The 22,450-nt window shown below is 47.7% G+C and overlaps 1 protein-coding gene across 4 annotated transcripts in view; it reads left to right on the top strand.

Annotated features, from left to right (window-relative positions):
• Plekha2 (pleckstrin homology domain-containing, family A (phosphoinositide binding specific) member 2) overlaps window positions 1-22,450 on the top strand; it is a 65,536-nt gene that overhangs the window by 16,666 nt on the left and 26,420 nt on the right. For all 4 annotated transcript variants that reach the window (XM_006509228.4, XM_006509227.3, NM_031257.3 and 1 more), the window contains exon 3: window positions 15,959-16,015. In XM_006509228.4, the coding sequence (XP_006509291.1) occupies window positions 15,959-16,015 (57 nt within the window). The remainder of the gene's footprint in view (window positions 1-15,958; window positions 16,016-22,450) is intronic.

The following is a 22,450-nucleotide window of genomic DNA, read 5'->3' as shown; positions in this document are numbered from 1 at the left end:
GAGACGGAGTCTCTTAGCTCTAGATCTGTTTTTCTTGTACACAGGAATTTAATACTTGGGGAAAGTCGGGCAGAGTCTTCCGGACCTGACTCGCTTCCTCTCACCTCCTCGGGGCTGTGGCCTAATGACTGCTCCTGCTCTTCCAGTCTGGGGCCCCTCCCTAGCAGAGAATGTGATCTGCTTCCCTGACCTGGACAATATTGGACTTCTCTGGTCTCCTGAATCAGGAAGTCAGGGAGTTTTTCGGTTGGCAATGAATGACCTTCTAGGTCACCTGGTATAGCTTCCTCATGCTGCAGAGGCGTCCTGGACGTTGCAATCTACCCCTAGGCAAAGAGAAGTGACTGCCTATTATCTTCTGGAGACCAGGCACAAAGATGAGGAACCAAGTTCTCTGTCTCTCTGTCTCTCTGTCTCTCTGTCTCTCTCTCTCCCCTCCCTCTACTCTTTTTTTTTTTTTTTTTTTTTTTTTTTTTGAGACAGGGATTCTTTATGTAGCCCTGGCTGTTTTGGAACACACAATGTAGACCAGGCTGGCCTCAAACTCACAGAGATCTATCTGCCTTCCTCTGCCCCCAGAGCCTTAGGATCAAAGCTGTGTGCCACTATGCCTCTCCTGTCCTGTTTTACTGCTATGCCTTGGCAGAGGTGGGGTTTTTGGTGACTGGTAATGATTAGTCTTTGGGAACTTGGAACTTTCTCTTTTTCCACCGAGAGCTGTCACGTTCCTCCTTTCAGCTGGTCCACAGCAGTTTCATGGGAAGCGAGGCTGTGAAGAACGGTATGCACCTGAACCGCATAGTGACAGAACGTGGCTGTACATGGATAGGCATGAATGTTGGGGGAGGGGCTTGGGTCTGTTCAAAGGCTGAAGGGAATAGCCTTGGTGTTAGGGATTGGATATGTGCTTTAAGATGTGAGCTGGAGGGTTGACAAGATGGGTCAGTGGGTGAAAGTGCTCATTGTTAAGCCTATGACCCGAGTTAAATCCTCAGGGTCCACATGGTGGAAGGAGAGAAGCAACACTGGTCTCTGAATGCCACATGCTTTGTACTTGTTTGTAAGCCCCCCCCCCCCCCCATGTTCGTCCACCACATGAATGCAAACAAAACCAATGTTTTTAAAAAAGACATGCTGTGGGCTGGAGAGATAGCTCAGTGGTTAAGAGCACTGACTGCTCTTCCAAAGGTCCTGAGTTCAATTCCCAGTAACTACATGGTGGCTCACAAACCATCTACAATGGGATCTGATGCTTCTGGTGTGTCTAAAGACAGCGACAGTGTACTCATGTAAATAAAATAAATCTCTTATTAAAAAAAAAAAAAGACATGATATAGGAAAAGCCATGTGACCCCCCTGGTCATTACCCGCATGCTAGCCTGTTGTGGGTCTTTGCTGCTTATGTTTTGGGTTTGAGAGCTGAATGAAAATACTATAGACGCAGAAAACATGTAAAGGGGGTCATGTGCTGTGTACTGCCTGCTCCAGGAAGAATGGGACCCTCCAAACAACCATGCTCACATCTCATCCCATGTCTCCAATAAGGCAGCTGTCGACTTGCACTTAACGCTGAACATCTGGACTCGATCGACCCTTTGTAGAGAGAGGCTGCTGTGTCCTCTGGTTGCCTCCTACCACCCTCAAGTCTTGCTCTGCCTTCTGGCTTGCTTGTCACTCTCCTGAGGACTTTCATCCTGATTTACTGACTTTATGCTGTTCCCTGTGTTTGTGCTGTCCTGAACCAAGACTCACTTTCTTGGGGGAGCCCTGCCCTGCTGCTGGCAAGTTCTGATTTGTACCTCTCAACCAACCTGCCTTTTGTTTACATATATGTATGTGTGTGTCGTGCATGTATATGTGTGTGTGTGTGTGTGTGTGTGTGTGTGTGTGTGTGTGTGTGTGTGGTAGAGGGGTGGGGGAAGACGTATGAATTTGAGGCCAGACTTCGATGCCGCTTTTCCTTGATTGCTCTCTACCTTGTATACTGGGGTAGAGTCTCTCCCTTAAACCCAGGGCTCAGTCATTTTGCTAGACTAACTAGTCTACCTGCCTTCGAGAACCCCTGTTTTGGCCTCCAGGGTACTTGCTTACAGGCAGCCAGTACGCATGCCCGGCATTTACACAGGTCCTGGGAATCTGAACTTTGGTCCTCAGGTTTGGGTGGCAAGTGCTGTACCCACTGAACTACATACCCAACTGGACCCTTTGCTCATACTCTGAGCCACAGAGAGTCTTGCTCTCAATCAAGAGGTGTCAACCATGATGTCCTCATCTTGGGTCTTGAATATTGCCAGCTCTTAGGATTCCCTCATTGTAACCCACCTTCTGACTTGATTGTCTCATAGACCTGGAACCTGGATTTACCAGCAATACATTGCATGCCTACTTTCCTGGCTCTTGGGACTGCCCCTGCACTAGTGTCCACCCTGCCCAGGGCAGCCTTCTTTCCTTTCTGCTGGAGGGCTCTTTGGTTGTCATTCTTCCTGGAAGCAGGAGAGCACAACCAGATGGGTCTTGCTATGACAGTGATGGATGGCTCAGAACACCTCTTCAGTTCCTGTGTTAGTTATTGGTCATGTTGATGGCCAAGCAATCTTTCCAGATTTGGGTGAAGTGTGGTTACCATGCCATGTCCAACTCTCTGGGCTTTTGTCTCACTCTAGAGGAAAGGGGTGGGCATGGAAGGTGTCTTGTCCTCATTCTGGAAGCAAGGAAGGTGGTGTGTGTGTGTGTGTGCGCGCATGTGTGACATGCCCAGTGTTATAAGCCTGTTAGTCTGACTCCCGTACCCCTGCCTTTGCTACTCACAATAAGCCGGCTATCTTGAGGTGGCTTTGCGAGGAAGAAAAGCCTGTAAATGAAGTTTCTGGTTAAGCAAGAGAAGGGGAGGATACAGTTGGGAGGTGGCAGAGCTCACATGCTCGAGATGAGCGACATGTCTGGGGTTGGATGAACATGTACTCCATGCATCAGTGAATGAATAGGAGACTGAGAGGGAGGGGCAGTGAATGAAGCTGCCTGAGAACTGCCTTAGAGAGGGAGGGGCTTGATGTTGCTCTCCTGGGAGTAGGAACAGAATTCAAACCCAGGATAAGCTACAGCCTGGGGCTCCCTGGGGATGTTGGCCTGTTCTTGTGGAGAGCCACAAGAACAAGGGCACAGTTTGAGGGCCCTGTAATATCACTCAGCCTCGACAATCTGGCCATGGGATGCAATGACTTTCTTTTATAGGGAAAGGGGGATTCTTGACGTGGTATTAGAATGATTTAGCTAGCATTAATGAAGTTTTCAGAACCCAGGAGTCTGATCACCTCCCGTTTGAATGCCTGCATATCTTGTCTTGATGAGCCTGTCTCAACTCTACCCCTGTTTCCTCCATTGCTGTTGCCATTGACCTCAGTCTCTGTTTCCTGAGGGCTCACTGGACACCAGGCATCCTGTGAGGTGCTTTGTGCATCTCAGTAAAGCCCCTGCCTAATCGTGAGCCCTTGGGACTGAAATTCCTTAATTCAGTGTTGAGCAGGCTGGAAATGTGGCTGCGGTAAAGCTGAAGTCCTTGATATTCTTCACTTCTGTCTTCTCTCTCTCCTTCTGAGAGTTTACTGGCTCCTGGAGATGGGTGGGGAAGGTGAATCAACAATGTCTCTGCTTCTAGGAAGTTTCAAGTTGAGGAAATAGAAATGACATGCACAACCCCTCAAAGCCGTAGTAATGTTAAGCCATCAGGACAAGACATCGCACCGTTCATTGCTGGTGCCAGTGCCTAGATACCAGGGTTTTGGTTGGAGAAGACGCTGTAGTTTTCCATTTCTATTGCTTCTTGAGGAAGAGAGAACACTAGGAGGTGGAGTCTCATATGGAAACTTCTCAGGTCTGATAGACAGGAGAGCAAGGCTGCAATCTTGGCCCATCTTCTCAGGTGACTGGTGTTTTAAGCAAGTCCTTTCTATTCTGAAGCTTAGTGATGTTACCTAACACGTATGTGCTGAACTAACACATGTATGTCTAATGTGTTAGATGCCGAAGTATAGAGACACCATAGTAAGCAAGACAGACTCCCCTCCATCTCCTGTGAGTAGGGAGATGGATGATCACATAGAATTGGGGAGAGATGGTTGAGAGCCATATCTTCATGGGAGAAGTAGTACTAGATTGTCATCTTTTAATTTTCTTAAGCCTTTTTTGGAGGCAGTATCTTATACTATGTAACCCAGGCTAGACTTGAATTGACAAATCTCTTACTTCCATTTCCTGAGTTTTGGGATGACGGGCATATGCCGCCATACCCAACTGTGGGCAGATTGTGGAGGCTGGGTGATATTAGAGGAATCATTACTATACATTATTCAGGTTTGAGGAACATTTATTTTTGACATCTTTTTATGTACAAAGTCTTATTTAGCTGTTGTGCCACTTTGACCTATTCAGAGTTGAAGAGGAATGGGAGATAGCCATTATGGGGACATAGGAGTGCATGTGAGGTTACCTAGCTAAAGGATTGCTTTCGGTTAGGGGCCCCCAGAAGAAGTGCTTATGATGAGCAACCAGGTACCCAGACAAAGATTTGTAGACAATTCTTCTTTAAAGAGATGCTTCCTCGGGACTTCCTAGAAGTGATGGGGGCAGCCCTGGCTGAGAAAGGAGGAAGTTCCTCAGGGCTGAGTACTTAGGTGGGAGTCAGAAGGGAAGGCTCAGCCTGGCCTTGAGGGAGCTCTTGCTGAGTTAGGCTTTAGGGTTGTCTGGCTCGTATATGTCTGTACTGACTACCGGTGACCACAGCTCTGCAAATACAGTCAGAATGGCTTCTAGGAACCCATGGCCAGTCCCCTAAGCATAGTGAAGGGAAACACAGGAGACTGGCCACAGCATCTGATGGGGGGACCTGAGGAAGAGGGATCTGAACACAAGAGGGCCTAGCTGCAGCTTTGAACGGCAGTGTTTTGCATCAATGCGAGGTAAGGAGTTAAGGTTTCAATCACAGATATTGGTGGCGGTAAACTAAGGATAGAATCCAATAGGTAAAACAGTTGCTAAGTGGAAAGTACCAATGTTATTGATTAGACAACTGAATTGGCTAATTTGTTTAAAAATCCAGTATGCTGGCAATATCAAGCAAGCAAACCAATAATTCTTTTGTTATTGCAGTAATCATCTTTAGCATCTTTAAGAAGTTAGGGTATTTATAAATGCATAATAGCATACTGTCAACTCTAGGTACAGAATAACAATATAGAACTTACAGGATAACAACTCTCTCTAAAATCCAGTCATCTTGCAAACAAACAATAGTGTTTTTTTTTGTTTTTTGTTTGTTTTGTTTTGTTTGCTTAATGTTTTCAGTGCTAGGGGTTGAACCCTGGCTCTCGTGCCTGTTAGGCAAGTGTTCTTCCACTGAACACCTTGTAGTTGTTTTGAGACAAGATCTTGCTAAATTGCCCAGGCAGGACTGAATTTGTGTTTCTCTTGCCTTAGGCTCCTGAGTTGAGCTGCTGGATTATAGGCAAGCACCAGTGTATCACCACGCTTGGCCAATGGTTTTTGAAACACTGCCCAAATTTCCTTCAAGTCATGATACTTGCAGAGGTGTGTGTGTGTGTGTGTGTGTGTGTGTGTATGTGTGTGTAAATGTGTGAGTGCATGTGTGCTATATGTTGTGTATGTGTGTAAATGTGTGAGTGTGTGTGTTATATGTTTTGTGTGTGTGTGTGTGTGTGTGTGTGTGTGTGTGTGTGTGTGTGTGTGTGTTAGTAGTGCTGGAAATTAAACCAGTACTTGGCAGATGTTGGGTAAATACCATACCACTGAGCTACACTCGGGCCTTGACAGTTTTCCTTTTAACTGAGTGTTGGTCCCTATCACGATGGAGCAGATAGAACACTTATGGGACTGCTCTACTCTGTAGTGACCTGTGGATGCAGACCTGGGTTTTGGTTGCTCAGCCACACTGGTGTTCAGCACTGCCAGCATCCACACACAGGGTTAATTGCAAGTTCACATTGTATGGCTCTGAATAAGTGTAAACCAAAGCATGGACACGATGTGACATTTGATGGTGGCTTTCGTCAAGATTCCTCAGTAGAGTGTAATTTTTCTTCTTGTCCAAAAAAATTTTTTTTCAATACACTTCTTTTACACAAGCCAACATGTGAATTATGGATCATTATAATATCCTAAAAGATCTCATCTCTCCTAGCAAATGTGCGAGCCCAATGAAAGACATTTGCTTTGTTTAAAAACCAACCAACCAACCAACCAACCAACCAACCAACCAACCAACCAAAGACTGAAAATAGGTCTTTTCATTGGCCATGCAAAGAACACAGTGTTCACAGTAGGATGGATACTGGGCTCATCTCAATGGAAAGGCTACAGAGTGAGGGGAAGAGTGTATTAATATGTACCTTATAACAACGTTATGATATATAAATATGTACCTTATAATGTTATGATATATAATGGCATTGTTGCCACAAAGACTTAGTGAAAACAGTTAAGAGCGATGTTTTTACATCAGAAACTTCCTTTGGAAAAGTTTGGGCTCTATCAGTACTTTAATGGCTTCTGCATCGTTGGCTCCAGCCCGGGCAAATGCCAAGAACCAGGAAGTAACTTCATTGAAAATGGGCAATGCCTTCACCTGGTGCAAACTTAGTGTAGAAAAGAGGAGACAGTAGCAACATCTCTGCCCTCTGTCCCTGTCCCCCAGCTACAGCCTCTTAGCAGGCAGCAACAGGACAGCTCTCCCCAGTGTCTACTTACCAAGCCCACACATGGACAGGCATCTTGTAACCTTCAACTCTTTCTCAATTGGTTTGGGAAAGTCTTCTTTTTAATAGTCTTAAATTTTTTTTTTCTTAAATCTTAGTTTGTGTTTTTTTTTTTTTAAAGATAGATGGACTTTCTGTGGTTGATAACTGACTATATATGTGCCTTAGTTACTTTCTTATTGCTATAACACAATGGCTAAGGCAATTTAGGGAAGCAAGAGTTTATTGCAGCTCAAGGTTCCAGAGGGCTAGAGTTCATGACCATTATGGTCAGGATTATGGTGGCAGGCAGGCAGACATGATACTGGAGGAATTTCTGAAAGCATAAATGTTGAGCCAACAACTATGATGGAGAGAAGGAGGGAGGGGATGGAGAGAGAGAGAGATAGGAGAGAGAGAATAAGAATGAATGAACATGAACTGGGCCTGGGGTGAGCTTTTGAAACCTCAAGGCCCACCCCCAGCAATGCACCTCCTCCAACAAGGCCACACCTCCTAATCCTTCCCAAACAGTTCTACTGACTCGGGACCAAGCATTTAAATATATGGGTCTATGGGGTCATCCCCGTTGAAACCACTACACTGCACTCCTTGGCTCTCATGGGCTTATAGCCACATCATAGTAAAATGCTTTTAGTTCAGCTTCAAAAGTCCCCAGTCTTTCAGTCTCAAGATTGTTTAAAGTCCAAAGTCTCTTCGGAGACTCAAGGCAATTTCATGACTCTAACCCCCTGTAAAATCAAAAAGCTAATTACTTCCTTCTAACATACATTGGTACAGAGTATACTTTACCATTCCAAAAATAGAGGAACACGAAAATAGGAAATGCTGGACTAAAACAAGATTTAAAAACCCAGCAGGGGCAAGTGTAAATCCTATAGTTCTATGTCTGATAATCAAAGGGCTTAGCTGACTTCTTCCCTTTCAGCTTTGGGCACCATAACACACTTCTCTCTGTTGGGCTGGTTCCACTCCCTGGCTGTAGGTCTCCCTGGTGGACATCCCATGTCTCTGGCAGACCTCCTGTGGCTCTGGTAATCTCCAAGAACTTGAAGTCTCTGACTCAGCCCAGGCTTCACTTTTGTAGCTGTGTGTGGCATGATGAATGATGGGAATCAAGGAGGGACAGGGCTCCTGGCTGGGTGAGGGAGAAGGATAGACCTGGGGGCTGACTGTAGGAGTGACATAGACTCACCAAAAGTGTCACGCCTGCTTTTGCATAGCAGTATTCACGGGTGGGCCTCTTCATAGTCTAGGGTTATAAAATCATACGCTTTTGTGGTTCTGGGAGCTTGAACCCAGTGTTTTGCACATGTTAGGCAGGTACTCTATCCCGAGTTTCTTCTCTAGTTTGCTAGAAAGTTATATTAATAACCCCAAAAAATTGTAATGGGATGATGAATCATAAATTTATATATTTTTGAAGCCAGCCGGGCGTGGTGGCACACGCCTTTAATCCCAGCACTTGGGAGGCAGAGGCAGGTGAATTTCTGAGTTTGAGGCCAGCCTGGTCTACAGAGTGAGTTCCAGGACAGCCAGGGCTACACAGAGAAACCCTGTTTCAAAAAAACCAAAAAAAAAAAAAAAAAAAAAAAAAAAACCCAGAAGCCATTAGCATTTAAAAAGCATTTATATATTATGTATGTGTGCACATGACAATGCCCATGTTATTGTGTGCCCGTGGAGGCCAGAAAGCAGTTGTGGGAGTTGGCTCTTCCTTTCCCCCATGTGGGGTCAAGGGATGAAACTCAGGTTGCCAAACTTAGCCAAAAAACCTCAAACGTTTAAAGTATATGCTCATGCCTCATTTACATTTCAAATCAAACAAACAATATGTAGAATTATACGTCTCCATATATAATTCAAATTGATAAGCACAGGATTATAGCTAAGAGATGGTGATCTTGGGGAGCCAGAGGGCGTTATTCTCTTATAAAGGAGGAGCCATGGCGATATAGAGGTTTTGGTATGCTAATTTACAGCAGACAAATTTAAGAAAGAAATGTGGTAACAAAGACCTTGTTAAATGGGTCAGTGGTGGCGCACACCTTTAATCCCAGCACTCCGGAGGCAGAGGCAGGCAGATCTCTGAGTTTGAGGCCAGCCTGATCTCCAGAGTGAGTTCCAGGACAGCCAGGACTGTTAAAGAGAAACACTGTCTCAAAAACAAACAGACAAAAACAAAGACCCTGTCAAGTGTGAGGAGCCGGTGACCTCCTGACACAGGCAGTGAGCGTCTAGCATGGAGCTCGGTAGTACTGAGTGTGCTCCAGTGAGCCTGACTTAAGTTTCTCTTCTGTTAAATACAGAAATATTGTTACGTAGTATGTTCAAGGATGGCTTGAAACTTCTGTAATGTTTTGGGGCCAGGAAAGTAAGAGGTGCTTAATAAGTATTAGTTAACTGCAAGCAGCACGTTATCTGCCAGCTCTTCCCCGGATGGCTGGTGAGTGTTTCTGAACTTACTTTATTTAGTTTCTTTGTGCTAATGAAATTCTTTGGTGTGCCAGGAGTTATAAGCTGGGAGAGCTGTCCCTGTTAGGAGACAGTAGGGGCAAAACTCTTAAACTCCAGCATCCCTGTGCGCAGTTTGCCAACTCTTAAAAGATGGTTAAAAGAGACTGAAAGTCACAATAGGTCGATGCAGTGTTCCTTCAGCTCAGCTTTTAACAGGATACATTGTAGTTATTTTCTCTTGGTTTAAAACCCACACATTTCCCCCTCAGGGATAATTTGTGCAACTAGTTGTATTTTTAAAAAACAATACATTTTGTGTGCTTGTAAGAAAACGTTTCATATCTGGTTGACTGGAGAAAAGTTAAGGAGTCACTGACAAGAGATGTGGAAGATGGGAGGGGTGCGGGCGAGAAGAGGAAGGGGAAATGACATTGAGTTTTAGGCAACGTCCGAGGAAGCTGGGTTAAAGGAAGGGATGAAGGAGTTTAAGAGCCATTGAGGTTACCGATAGCCTCAGACTCACCTATTTCTAGGCATCTATGAAGTTCAAGCTGGCAATCAGTTTTGAGAGAGGGGTGCAAGGGATATGGAAACCAACAGGCTTTACACAGAAGAGCCCCCATCCTGTGTAAGAAGGCGCTAGCACATGCAGCCAGGACTAGACTCCCCGGAGTGTTAAGCCAACCCTGCGTCCTATGATATTGACTGCCCACCAGGGCATGGTTAAAAATACATAATTGGAACCAGAGAATGGGAAAAGCAGCTATGGGCATCATGTGGGCCAACAAGTTTTTAACAGGAAGTGAATCTACGGGGTGGAGGTAAAGGACTGCCCAGGGTAGCTGGTGCCTGGGAGAGCTGGTTTATATTTAGCCACTCTCTCATTCCAGGAGGGCTGTGGAACGCAGGTCTGGGCAGCTTACTCTTTTGCCATCCTGCCACAGGTGCCTCTTTGTGAGCCTGGATGGTCTTGGCTTTGGCGTTGAAAGGCCAGGAGCAGCCATGTGGGCTCATGCTCTGGGCATGAGATTGCTACCTGGATTCTCTTTTCTTCTACTGGCAGGCAGCAGCAGTTACTGATGCCTGCTGGGCTCCTCGCTGTTGGCTGGGCATCCTTCTTCCTCCCTTCCCACCCCTCAACCTCTGCTCTTTTGGAGCTTGGCACCCCACAGCCAGTTGGACTAGTTCCTGCCCTGCCCAGCTTGGGCAAGTCTCTAAGGCCCTACTTAGTGTAACTTTGTTTCTATTCTTGTATTTACCTTTCATTGATAATCAACTCGTAGATAATTGTCTCAGGGTGTGTGTGTGGGGGGGGGGGGGTGGCTGGCATGAAGGAAAGTACCACAAAGCATCTGGCAATCTGGAAGGGCTGGGTTTAAAATCTGGCCTGACTTGCCATCTGTATAACCTTGGGCTAGTTGCCTCGCCTGCTGGATCTTTGGCTTCTGTATCTGAGAAATGGGACTGTGGAGGTAAGGTGGCATTGTGAAGCATGTATGGTGCTTCTCTCAGTCTTACCTGTCTCTGCCTAGTTTCCCATGCTGTGCTCTGCCAAGTACTAGGTTGTTGCTGGGATGACAAGCTCTGTTCTCCCTGGGCTTCCTGCAGAAACCAATCAGGGGATCATGGTAGCCAAAGAGCTGTCAGTGTTGCTGATAGGGTCAACATCCTGCTGATCGATGAATCTTCAGTTGGATCTTCTGGCCATTTCTATGCTCTCTGCTACTCTTGCTAGGAAGTGGGAAATGGAGTGAAGTTCTCTACTTCAGCATGGAGGGCTGCTGTTTCTGCAGAAGGACTTAAGGTGGAGACACCGGCTTTGTGGGCAGCTCAGTTCTTTCTTGGTCACGGGAGAGAATAAACCAAAGTCTTTTGAGATCCTTACTGGCTGAAGAGACCTTGAGTAAAATGCTAGGTGTTGGTCGGGTCTTTTTAAAGTCCCCTGTTAGTGCACAGATAACTGTCCTGTTCCAGAAAATTCACTTGTCTAAGAAACGTATAGGCTGCTTTTCCTTATGGACCTCACGAAGGGTTGCCAGCTACCTGCTGTTGTTCTGGGGTTTCCTTTCCCACCCAACCCTCTCCCCAGCCTCTACCTTGAGGACTGCTGCTTCTGTGCTCCTGTTTCCTCTCTAAGGACTGCATCGGATTGGATTGTCATACTGTACCCCATGATGTAAGATGACTATGTGTCAATTAAAAAAACTTCCCTCAGTGGTTAATATTCACTGCCTTCTAGAAGTGTAAGTCCCTCATTCCAAAGTGTGAGAGTGGCTGTACACCTCAGTATTAAATTCTGTGCTGGGCACTCATGAAGGAACTAGCTTCAATCCCTAGCACCCTAATAACTAGTCAATAAGGTACTATCCTTCCTGTGTGGGGGCCAAATCTGCTCAGTGCTATGAAGGCATCCTGCCTTGGCCTTGCCTCTTGAATGCTGGGACTATTAGAACCTGCTGTGGTGGCTTGAATAGGTTTGGCCCCCATTGATTTATTTATATGTTTGAATGCTTGACCATACATAGGAAGATAGGAAGTAGCCCTATTAGGAGGTGTGGCCTTGCTGGAGGTGTGGCCTTGTTGGAGGAGGTGTGGCCTTGCTGGAGGTGTGGCCTTGCTGGAGGAGGTGTGGCCTTGCTGGAGGCATCACTTTGTAGGTGGGCTTAGAGGTGGGCTTCGAGGGCTTTCGGGCTCCACCCAGTGTAGAATCTACTCTCCTCTTGACTGCCTGTGAAAGACAGTCTCATTCTGCTGCCTTTGGATCACGATGTAGAACTCTCAGCTTCTCCTCCAGAATCATGTCTACCTGGACGCTGCCGTGCTTCCCACTATGATGATAAAGGACTGAATGAACCTGTAAGCCAGTTCCAATTAAATGTTGTCCTTTATAAGAGTTGCTTTGGTCATGGGATCTCTTCACAGCTCTAAACCCCTAACTAGCGTCATGAGATGCCAAGCTTATAGTGAGTGTAGTAAGAATAGACTTGATTCTTAGGGAAATATACAGTAAGTAACACAGCATCCAGGGCTAGATCATGTCCCCTTTCTCAGCTGTTCTTAAACTTAGGTCTATTTAGGGAATCACTGGGAGTGTTTTGAAATGTGTGTCTTCTAACCCATCCCATTTGATTTAGACTACCCATTTTGAGGATGAAGCGTGAGCCAGAACTTTTCTAAGTGAGTCTTCCAGGGGTTTGAGTCTGTTCCAACATCCAGGATCTGTCTGTGAGGTGAGAGACAGGAGCTTGTAGCTGGCTGGAGTCAGCAAAGGCCTCAGCAGAGTCCTGAGTTTATCCGTCCATCTCTGGACACAATGCTGTGGCTCCTCCCTCCACGCCTGGCATTTGATGTTCTCTGGGTGCTGATTCCTGGGTTCCTTGCGCCGGCACCTGGCTGCTCAGACATTTTTGTGCAACCTTGTTTGATGAGGAAACGTCTGCCTGGGACTGTCTGCGTGCCACTGTGACAATCAATGGGTTCTTGCCAATGGTAGGGAGGTGTTGCCATTAAACTTGTAGATCCAATAATTGGAGCAGAGTCTAACTCTCTAGTTGGAGAGTCTAACTTTGGATGAAGCCTTGGGATTCTTAGGGATGTTTCTCCCAGTGTTATGCCTTTCCCCCCTTGGATGGGTAGGAGGTGGTGGGCAAACAGCTTTTCAGACGTTCGCCATGTTTTCCTGGCCTCCTGGGATGGAGAGAGCATTTATCCGTGCCTCAGAGCAGAAAGGGCGGAGTAGGCATGAGATTTCCCCACCCTCATCCCCAGGGTCACTCGGCAGGCAGCACTGTCACTGCGAGTGGGAGGAGGCTTTCTCGGCTACAGCAGAGGGCTGACGTCCTTGAAATCTGATCTACCCCTGTCATTACTTGTGGTTTAGAGTCCAAGTTGCTCCCCCACTCCACTTCACTCATAATTCGAGATGGGGCTCCAGAGGCTTCTGAGATGTGGTTTGGGGTGAGGGAGAGTAGTTATTTAAGAGCAGCCCTGGACCCTGGTGTTTGCATCTTGTAATTAGCTCGGTTGAGAAGCCAGTGGCTGTTCTACACCATGCTCACCCTATTTCCATGGAATTCTCCCCGCCATCATCTGGCACAGTTTATCGGCTGCATTTTATAGGAAAGGTCTTGTGATGTGGGAAGTATTAAAAAATGAACACACCAACTTTTTTGGGGTGGGGGAGAGGCCATGCTCTCAAGCTCTTGCTCCGCCTCCCTTTTCCCTGTCCAATCACAGACCTCCTCTATATTAATGTAATTGGACAGGGAAAATCTTGGGACAGTCTTGACTGCAGTCAGTGGTGTCAATACTACAGTGAAATCGCAGTCTCTCAGGCTTTTGCAATGAGAGTGGACTGCTCCTAGAAGACCTGGAAGCCTTTAGCTCCACATGCCCGGCATCTCCAGGCCACAGAAACACTATGGAGACAAAGGCTTGTCTCTGCTCCCCAGCCGTGCTGCATCTGCCCAGAGTTGTTCATGGCCCCTCAGGCTCTTGCTCCTTACTCTCAGAGAGTGGTGGCTCCGTGTGGCTTTGCTTTGGGGAATGACAGAACTGATCTTTCTTAACACAATAGGGATTTCCTTCAATGAATTTTTAGAAGTCATGATAAAATTTAGGCAGTGCATAAATAATGCCAATCTGCATGCTCGTATACATTTACTTTTGCAGAACTTAGGGTAACCGTGAGGGTCCCATGCATACAGAACTTGGGGTGATCATGAGGGTCCCATGCATGCTCAGAAAATATTCCACCACTGAATCGCACTCTCAGCCTCTCAAAGGTGCTTTCTCAGCTTCATATTTCATGTATAAATTATGGCAATGGAGTCTTTTTTTTAAGGTCTGTTGCTGAGATTCAGGGCGCTTTTTAAATGGCTGTGTTAGCCCTGTTTCCTTATAAACAGGAAGCTGGACAAACTGAATTTATTTTGGAGATATAAATTAAATTTGGGTAACAGGCTAGAGTGTTCTCCCCAAATCTAAGACATTTATTTTTTTTAAATTTCTTTTAATAAAAAAAATTATTTTAGGTATATGGTATTTTGCCTGCATGTACCTGCATGTATCTGTGTACCGTGTGCACCTGGTGCCTGTGAAATTATAGAATGGCATCAGAGCCCCTGGAACTGGAGTTACAGACAGTTGTGAGCCACCATGTAGGCACTAGGAGTCAAACTGGGCCCTCTATAAGAGCAGCAAGTGCTCTTAACCCCTGGGCCATCTCTCCAGCTAAGAGATTTCTTAAGGGAGTCTTCTAGAATGGTAGACCACTTCTCTGTTAATCCTTAGGTAAATTTACCAACTTTTCTTATCCAAGATTTTGTTCTTTTCATTGCTTAGAGATGGCCCCGTATAGTGGGGGCTTCCACTGTTCTCCTGGAGGATCATGGTGTGAGTTTTGGAGCTGCAGGCTCAGGTTGTGGAAGCAGGTTCTCAATGGACTCCCAGGATAATAGATTCCCAGGGCTCGAGAGATGGCTCAGTGGTTAAGAGCACTGACTGCTCTTCCAAAGGTCCTGAGTTAAATTCCCAGCAACCATAGGGTGGCTCACAACTTTCTGTAATGGGATCTGATGCCCTCTTCTGGTGTGTCTGAAGACAGCTACAGTGTATTCATATACATAAAATAAACTAGGAAAGGGGATAACATTTGAAATGTAAATGAAGAAAATATCTAATAAAAAAATAAAAATAAATAAAAAGAATAGTTTTTAAAAAAAAATCTGAAAGTCTGAGATGATGTCAAATCTGCAATTTTCCGAATGTGGATGTGATGACAAGAAGAAAATTCTATGCCTGGCTTCAGCCGCATATGAAGCAGAGGATGGCCTTGTCAGACATCAATGGGAGGAAAGGCCCTTGGTCCTGTGAAGGCTCGATTCCCTAGTGTAGGGGAATGCCAGGACAGGGAAGCGGGAGTGGGTGGGTTGGTGAGCAGGAGGAGGGATGAGGGCATAGGGGGTTTTCGGAGGGGAAACCAGCAAAGGGGATAACATTTGAAATGTAAATAAAGAAAATATCTAGTAAAAAAAAAATGGAAAAAGAAAGAAAGAAAGAGAGAGAGAAAGAAAGAAAGAAAGAAAGGAAGGAAGGAAGGAAGAAAGAAAGAAAGAAAGAAAGAAAGAAAGAAAGAAAGAAAGAAAGAAAGAAAGAAAGAAAATTCTATGCCTAGCCCCTTGAGGTGTGTTACAGTCAGAACAGGAGGGGACAAAAATCATTGTCTAAAGTTACCGTCCGTCCTCCGGCAATCTGTACATGAAGCACAAATGGAATTCTGTGTTTAGACTCGGGTCCAATCCTCAGGACTTCTCATTTTTTTAATGTAAAATGTTTAAGAGCTTGGTTGTAATGACATGCATCTGCCATCACATCACCCAGGAAAAGGAACTCTCACTAGCAGAAAAGGAAAAGAAAAAACAAACCCCTGAAATCTCAAGCACTTTGGTTTAAATAAGGGCATCCCAGATCACAGCAGGGGACCCTGGGGGTCAGTTAAATGGTGGTGCATACCCATCCAACCCCTGTCCTAGAGTAACTCATCGGAAGAAGGTGAGGGCTACTGTTAGTGTCACTATGTTCCCCTAGATTTATCACTGGTGTCTTGTACATAGCAGGGTGACTTGCCTGAGACTACAATGGCACAGGTTAGACCAGAACACTGACCCTATCTCTTACAGCTGTTTGGGGGCCTCACACAGTGCACATCTTAAGAAAAAATCTTTGTCTTTCAGAACCTGGCCGTTGGGGCAGGAGCTGTCGGATCTCTGCAGCTGACCTACATCTCGAAGGTAATGTTGGTTTGGCACGCCGGGAAGCCATGCTCTCAGAGCAGGTTTAATGTCTAAGCATGAGGAAGCTCTACATCCTGGAGGTGTGAGCCTTTGGGAGCAGTCACAGCCGTGACCCTCCGTGTCTCTGTTTCTCAGGCTGCTGCTGTTTGGTGGTGGTAGTGGTGGTTAGCAGTGGAGAGGGTGGCCCACAGCCTCTTACTCTTTGGATCCGCCGGATAGTCGTCACTCCAGACCTGTGGGCACATTTGAGATACTCTCGACAGAGAAAAGGGTTACTTTGGGTCACTGTGTTTGAGATCTTAGTTGTGATTTTGGGGCAGCACATTATGTCAGAAGCAGTGGTGGGCAGCTTCTTGCCTCATGGCTAGGAGGCAAATTATAGAGGGACTGGATACCTATAATCTCTTCTAAGGGTATCACTAATCACTTAAGGACTTCCCACGTAGCCCCACCTCCTAAGAGTTCCAGCTGTTAACCACTGGCCTTTGGGAAGCATGTCACATCTGAAATAAAGTACCATGTAGGATGTGACCTCTTTTTTTTCCTTCCTTCCTTCCTTCCTTCCTTCCTTCCTTCCTTCCTTCTTTCTTTCTTTCTTTCTTTCTTCCTTCCTTCCTTCCTTCCTTCCTTCCTTCCTTCCTTCCTTCCTTTCTTTCTTTCTTTCTTTCTTTCTTTCTTTCTTTCTTGTGATTGGAACAAAAGGACAATGACCCTGATCCAGTAAAGGATTCTCTCGAAACGTACAGTTATGAGCAGCAGCTCAGAAATGCCTCAGGTCCCCTGGGATTTTACCAGTTCTCCAGACAGAAGCTTTGAGGATGGAGGGCTGAAAACACCACCCCCCAGTAGGCCCTAAGATATGGCCAGGACCACACCCAACATCTGGGTACCTCCTGGGGAGCATGGTAGGTCCCTGGCAGTCTGTGCCCTCACCTAGCATTCATGTAGGGGCAAGAGCAGCTCTTAGTCTTCTCTGAGACCTGGGGGAGTAGGGCCAGTCAACAACGCTCACAAAAAACTGCTGAATTCGGCTGCTTTTAGCAGTCCCTCCCCAGGGCAGCCTCTGCTGCTGCTGACCCATGATGCAGCCCTGATTTAAAAAAAAATAAATGAATAACTAAATAACGGGAAAAAGTGGCCAGGGGATTTAGCTCCTCTTCAGAAAGCAGGAGGGAAGCCAGGTGGCACCCAGCCAGATTCAAAGCCGCAGAAGTCCTGTCCCCCATGCCTGTCCTCATGAGGGCTGCTGCTTTCTTCCCTGGCTCCTCCCACCCAAGGGACTTTGAGGACCTAGAGGCTAGGGGTTGAGCTAAGTGGCTCCCATCTGGTAACAGATTTAAGATCTGAGAAGAGCTCCTACAGACGATGGGGGTCAAGAGAGGTGCTGAGAGGAGTGGCCATCTTTGGCTGGACGGGCAGGCTCATCCCATGCCTGCCAGCTGCAGCTGGACCTCAGCACCGAGGGAGAGAAGATGCTGGGCAGTGGTTGAGCTGATTAGAGGGGAGATAATGGCCTCAGGGGAAGGATGCTGCTGGTTAAAGCGCACAGCTGCAGGCAATTTGTGCATGCCCTTTGATAAGAAATGTGGGGGCCTCCCCAGGCCAGGGCAGCCCAGCCCAGCTTCTGCCCACCCCCCACCCCCCCAAGGGGCCCTTTCTTCTCATCTGCTGAGAGCTCATTAGGTCATTTCTCCAGAAGGAGAATTGGGGGGAGGGCAGGGGAAGGGGGGGAGGGAGTGGAGAGGGGGAAGGCAGGAGAGCAGAAAACCCTGTTGAAGATGAAAACTGAAACCGTCTCCTGTGTGATGGGTTGGGGAAGCATTTTTTTTTGGCGGGGGGGGGGGGGGGGAGGGAGCAGTGAATATAATCTCCTGCTGAATCATGGTTTATAAATGCAGCCCAGAGGAGGCTTTCAGTATCCTCTGCCTCTTTTAGAAAGGGTGACCTGACTTTTAGCCAGCCCTTCCTGAGACAGGTGAGCCCACACAGGTCTTTGAAAAACCCATAAATGGCCACTGGGTTAGGTCACCGATCGATGAGTACCTTACCTCCAGCTGACCCACTGCCAGAACAAACTAGGCCCTCTTCTGTCTGTCTGTCTGCCTGCCTGTCTGTCTGTCTGTCTCTCTTTTTTTTTGTCATCCTTAGGTCACTCCCAGGGTCAAGTGTTTGCACAGAGTGAGACAGATTGGCTTGTTCTGTCCCTGATCTCTGGAAGACTAGTGTATGGGGCTGGCATGTTAGGGGTGGGGTGGAGGGATGGAGGGGTGGGGGGGGTAAGGGGTGGGGTGGAGGGATGGAGGGGTGGGGGGGGGTAAGGGGTGGGGTGGAGGGATGGAGGGGTGGGGGGGGTAAGGGGTGGGGAGAGGTGTGTGGGGGGGTGCTGTCCTCCAGAGGGCCGACCCAAAGATGGAAGTATCTGTCTCCAGGACATAATGACAACAGAAGCAGTCTGGTTGGGCAAACTAGGAAATAACTGAACCTGGCCCATGGTGTTATCTTTTCATTGTCCTTCTGTCCCATCCCAGAGGTCTTCACACAGCCAGCCCCCAGCCCTACTGGATCTATTTTTTGAGGGCTTCTGATAGATAACAGGTCCTCCAAAAATACTGGCTATTAACTATTTGTGTGTTGTGGGCTGGGTGTGGACGGGTAGAGAGAGAGACTCCAAAACAGTGATTCTCAACCTGTGGGTCGGGACCCCTTGAGGTGTTGAGCGACCCTTTCACAGGGGTCACCTAAGACCATAGGCAAACACAGAGATTTCCACTATGGTTCATAACTGTAGCAAAATTACAATTAGGAAATAGCAAGAAAATAATTCTATGGTTGGGTAGCATGAGGAACTGTATTTGAGGGCCACAGTTGGACAGAACACAGGGTCCCCAATGAAGGTGATAGAGAAAGTACCCAAGGAGCTGAAGGGGTCTGCAGCCCCATAGGAGGAACAACAATATGAACCAACCAGTACCCCCAGAGCTCCCTGGGACTAAACCACCAACCAAAGAAAACACATGGTGGTGGGACTCATGGCCCTAGCTGCATATGTAGCAGAGGATAGCCTAGTCAGTCATCAATGGGAGGAGAGGCCCTTGGTCCTGTGAAGGTTCTGTGCCCCAGTATAGGGGAATGCCAGGTTAAGGAAGTGGGAGTGGGTGGATTGGTGAGCAGGGGGAGGGGAGAGGGGATAGGAGATTTTTAGAGAGGAAACTAGGAAAGGGGATAACATTTGAAATGTAAATAAAGAAAATTTCAAATAAAAAAAGCAAAGGAAAGGAAAGGAAAGAAGAGAAGAGAAGAGAAGAGAAGAGAAGAGAAGAGAAGAGAAGAGAAGAGAAAAGAAAAGAAGAGGCCACGGTGTTAGGAAGGCTGAGAGCTACTACTGCTCTGGAGAGCCCACTGAAGGGCACTGATAAATTTCCAGATAAATATGCTTACGTATGTACCAACTTGAAAGGCCTCTGATGATTGTGTGGGTGGCTTTCTTACTTTGTTGCGGGACAGTCTCCTCTGACACTGGGGCATGCTTTTGAGTTCTCCAAGACCTTCCTCTGCTTTTGTCCCGGGTGCTGAGAGGCCTCACTTCCGGCCAACGGCAGACAGGGTGTGGCTGGCCCTCACGGTGTCCCGACGCTTGGGTGACGCTTAGGTTGCTACTGCGTCTGATAATCGAAAGCTCCTGAGACTGTCCAGCTGCCAGGTGGCTCTTCTGCGTCACTCGTGGGGGGCCCCAAGGGTATTCTTTTCTTCACCCCGACACTCTCTCGATGTTGGCGTGCTCACAGGACCTGCCAGCCGACCACTGTTGGGCAGTGACTCAATTGTGTCTGCCTTGTGGTATGAGAATGTTTGTGCCTGGGTGCCCTCGCTTGAGTCAGACTGTTGGATGTCCTCACCCACCTGTGGCCACACTGCTTCCTGTAGGGCCTGTGCTCTTCCTGTGTTTGAAGATGGTTGTAGCCTGACACTGTCACCAACGGGTGGAAGGTAGATGCGGGGGGGGGGCAGGGGGGGGCTGTCCAAGCCTCTGGGGGCAGGCTGTCAGGGACAGGCCAAAGTCAGAGTTCTGCAACAGCCCTTCTCTGTGGACGTAGCCACAGGTGGACAAATTAATTTTTCGTGCCTGCTGCCCTGTGTCTGTGAGAAGGACATTTACCTTCTCACGTTGGTGTTACTAAGGGAGAAACTGGTCTATGGAGGTTCTTAACCCTGGTCTACAGCTAATCAGGACAGAACAGGGATCAATCTCATTAGTTTGGCAATGAATTACTTTGCCCAACAACACTTCCATGCTAAGCCATGAGGCTGGGGCACACTGTAAATGCACATGCATGTGGACCCTCCGACTATAAAGTGCATATACGAATATGAACAAGCAGAAAGCCGTGTATGGCCTTTGGAAGCTCTGGTTCTCACAATAACTGCATGGGTAGCATTTTCCCAGGCTGACTAATCAGTGCAGTGAGCATGATCATTTGTAATCCACGTGGGGTCAAAGGGTCAGCCAGTGGCACTCTGTTCAGCCGGTGATAAATAGGAGTCTCCCCAGGAAAGGGCGATGCTACAGACAAGGTAGAGAGGATCTTAGGGACCAAGCTTCTCAACTCCATCAAAATTGCCAGCTGGATGAGAAGGAAGCTGGGAGGTGGGTGGGTTCCTAGGGCCAGAAAACAGCAGGTCCGTGACACTCAGGGTTAATGCAGGAACCCAGCCAAGCACAGCACAGCACAGCCCAACCCAACCCAACACAGCACAACCCAGCCCAGCCCAGCATACTATAGCATAGCATAGCATAGCATAGCATAGCATAGCATAGCATAGCATAGCATAGCATAGCATAGCATAGCATAGCATAGCCCAGCCCAGCCCAGCCCAGCCCAGCCCAGCCCAGCCCAGCCCAGCCCAGCCCAGCCCAGCCCAGCCCAGCCCAGCACAGCACAGCACAGCACAGCACAGCACAGCCAAGCATAGCATAGCCCAGCACAGCACAGCCCAGCATAGCCCAGCACAGCACAGCACAGCCTAGCCCAGCCCAGCCCAGCCCAGCCCAGCCCAGCCCAGCCCAGCCCAGCCCAGCCCAGCCCAGCCCAGCCCAGCCCAGCACAGCACAGCCCAGCACAGCATAGCCCAGCATAGCACAGCACACACAGCACAGCACAGCCCAGCACAGCCCAGCATAGCCCAGCCCAGCCCAGCACAGCACAGCACAGCACAGCACAGCACAGCACAGCACAGCCCAGCCCAGCCCAGCATAGCACAGCACAGCACAGCACAGCACTGCACAGCCCAGCCCAGCCCAGCCCAGCCCAGCCCAGCCCAGCCCAGCCCAGCACAGCCCAGCACAGCCCAGCCCAGCCCAGCACAGCACAGCACAGCACAGCACAGCACAGCACAGCACAGCACAGCACAGCACAGCACAGCACAGCCCAGCATAGCCCAGCACAGCCCAGCCCAGCACAGCACAACACAGCCCAGTCCAGTATAGCCCAGCCCAGCCCAGCCCAGCCCAGCACAGTACAGCACAGCTCGGGCAGAGGACTGGAGGTTGCCTGGAAACATAGATGCCGAGGTTCACAGCCAGGAAATGAGTAGCTGCAGACCAGCAACTGGCTTGGATTGTACCCCAGGAAAACAAGGTGGTTCAGGGCCAGGACTGACAGTCTCCTAAATGCTACCTGTGAAGCATGGAGGCATGACTACTGCCAGTTGTCTGTCTGAGCTCTTCTCATGTTTTTCAGAAGTTTCTTAGGCCACCTGGCCTCCACCTCGCTTCAGAGTTTCTTTGTCAATACAGTGGGATGAACACACACACACACACACACACACACACACACACACACACACACACACACCTACATAGTTTCTGTCTCTTCTTCCCTTGGTGATAGTCTGGACAGCCTTGGGATTCTGCTAGTAGGAAGTCATCAGCAGATGTAGTCCTTCATCCTTCAGAAACAGGGGTAATGTGACATCTTGGGTTTTAAATACTTGTCACTGAGGTTGATGTAATGTTATTTACATTTTAATTATTAACATTGAAAATGCCATGCGTGTTTTTTTTAAGTTTTATTTTAAATTATTTATTATTAGTAGTATTATTGTAGTGTGTGGTGTGTGATTTATCGTGTGGGTGTGTGATTTGTTTTAAGATGGGGTGGGCCCATGTAACCCAGGCTAGCCAGAAACTTGCTGTGTAGCCTAAAGTCAAGGTCCTTTTGTGTCAGCCTCCCAAGTGCTGGGATTACAGATGAATGCTGCCTTGCCTGACACCATAGTCCCTCCTTCATGAGTAGATTCTACATGGCAGTGCAGCCAGGTCTCTTGCTTGCATTGATATATTTGATGCTGCTGTTAACTCCATAGGAACGTGACTGTGATTCCTTTCTTGACAGAACATCTAATGGAGATCACACACCTAATGATTTGAGACTG

Source organism: Mus musculus, chromosome 8 (genome assembly GCF_000001635.26).
Source record: "Mus musculus strain C57BL/6J chromosome 8, GRCm38.p6 C57BL/6J".
In the NCBI taxonomy this organism is placed as follows: domain Eukaryota; kingdom Metazoa; phylum Chordata; class Mammalia; order Rodentia; family Muridae; genus Mus; species Mus musculus.
The sequence above is the reverse complement of the archived record's forward strand: the minus strand, read 5'-3'. Positions and strand labels throughout refer to the sequence as shown.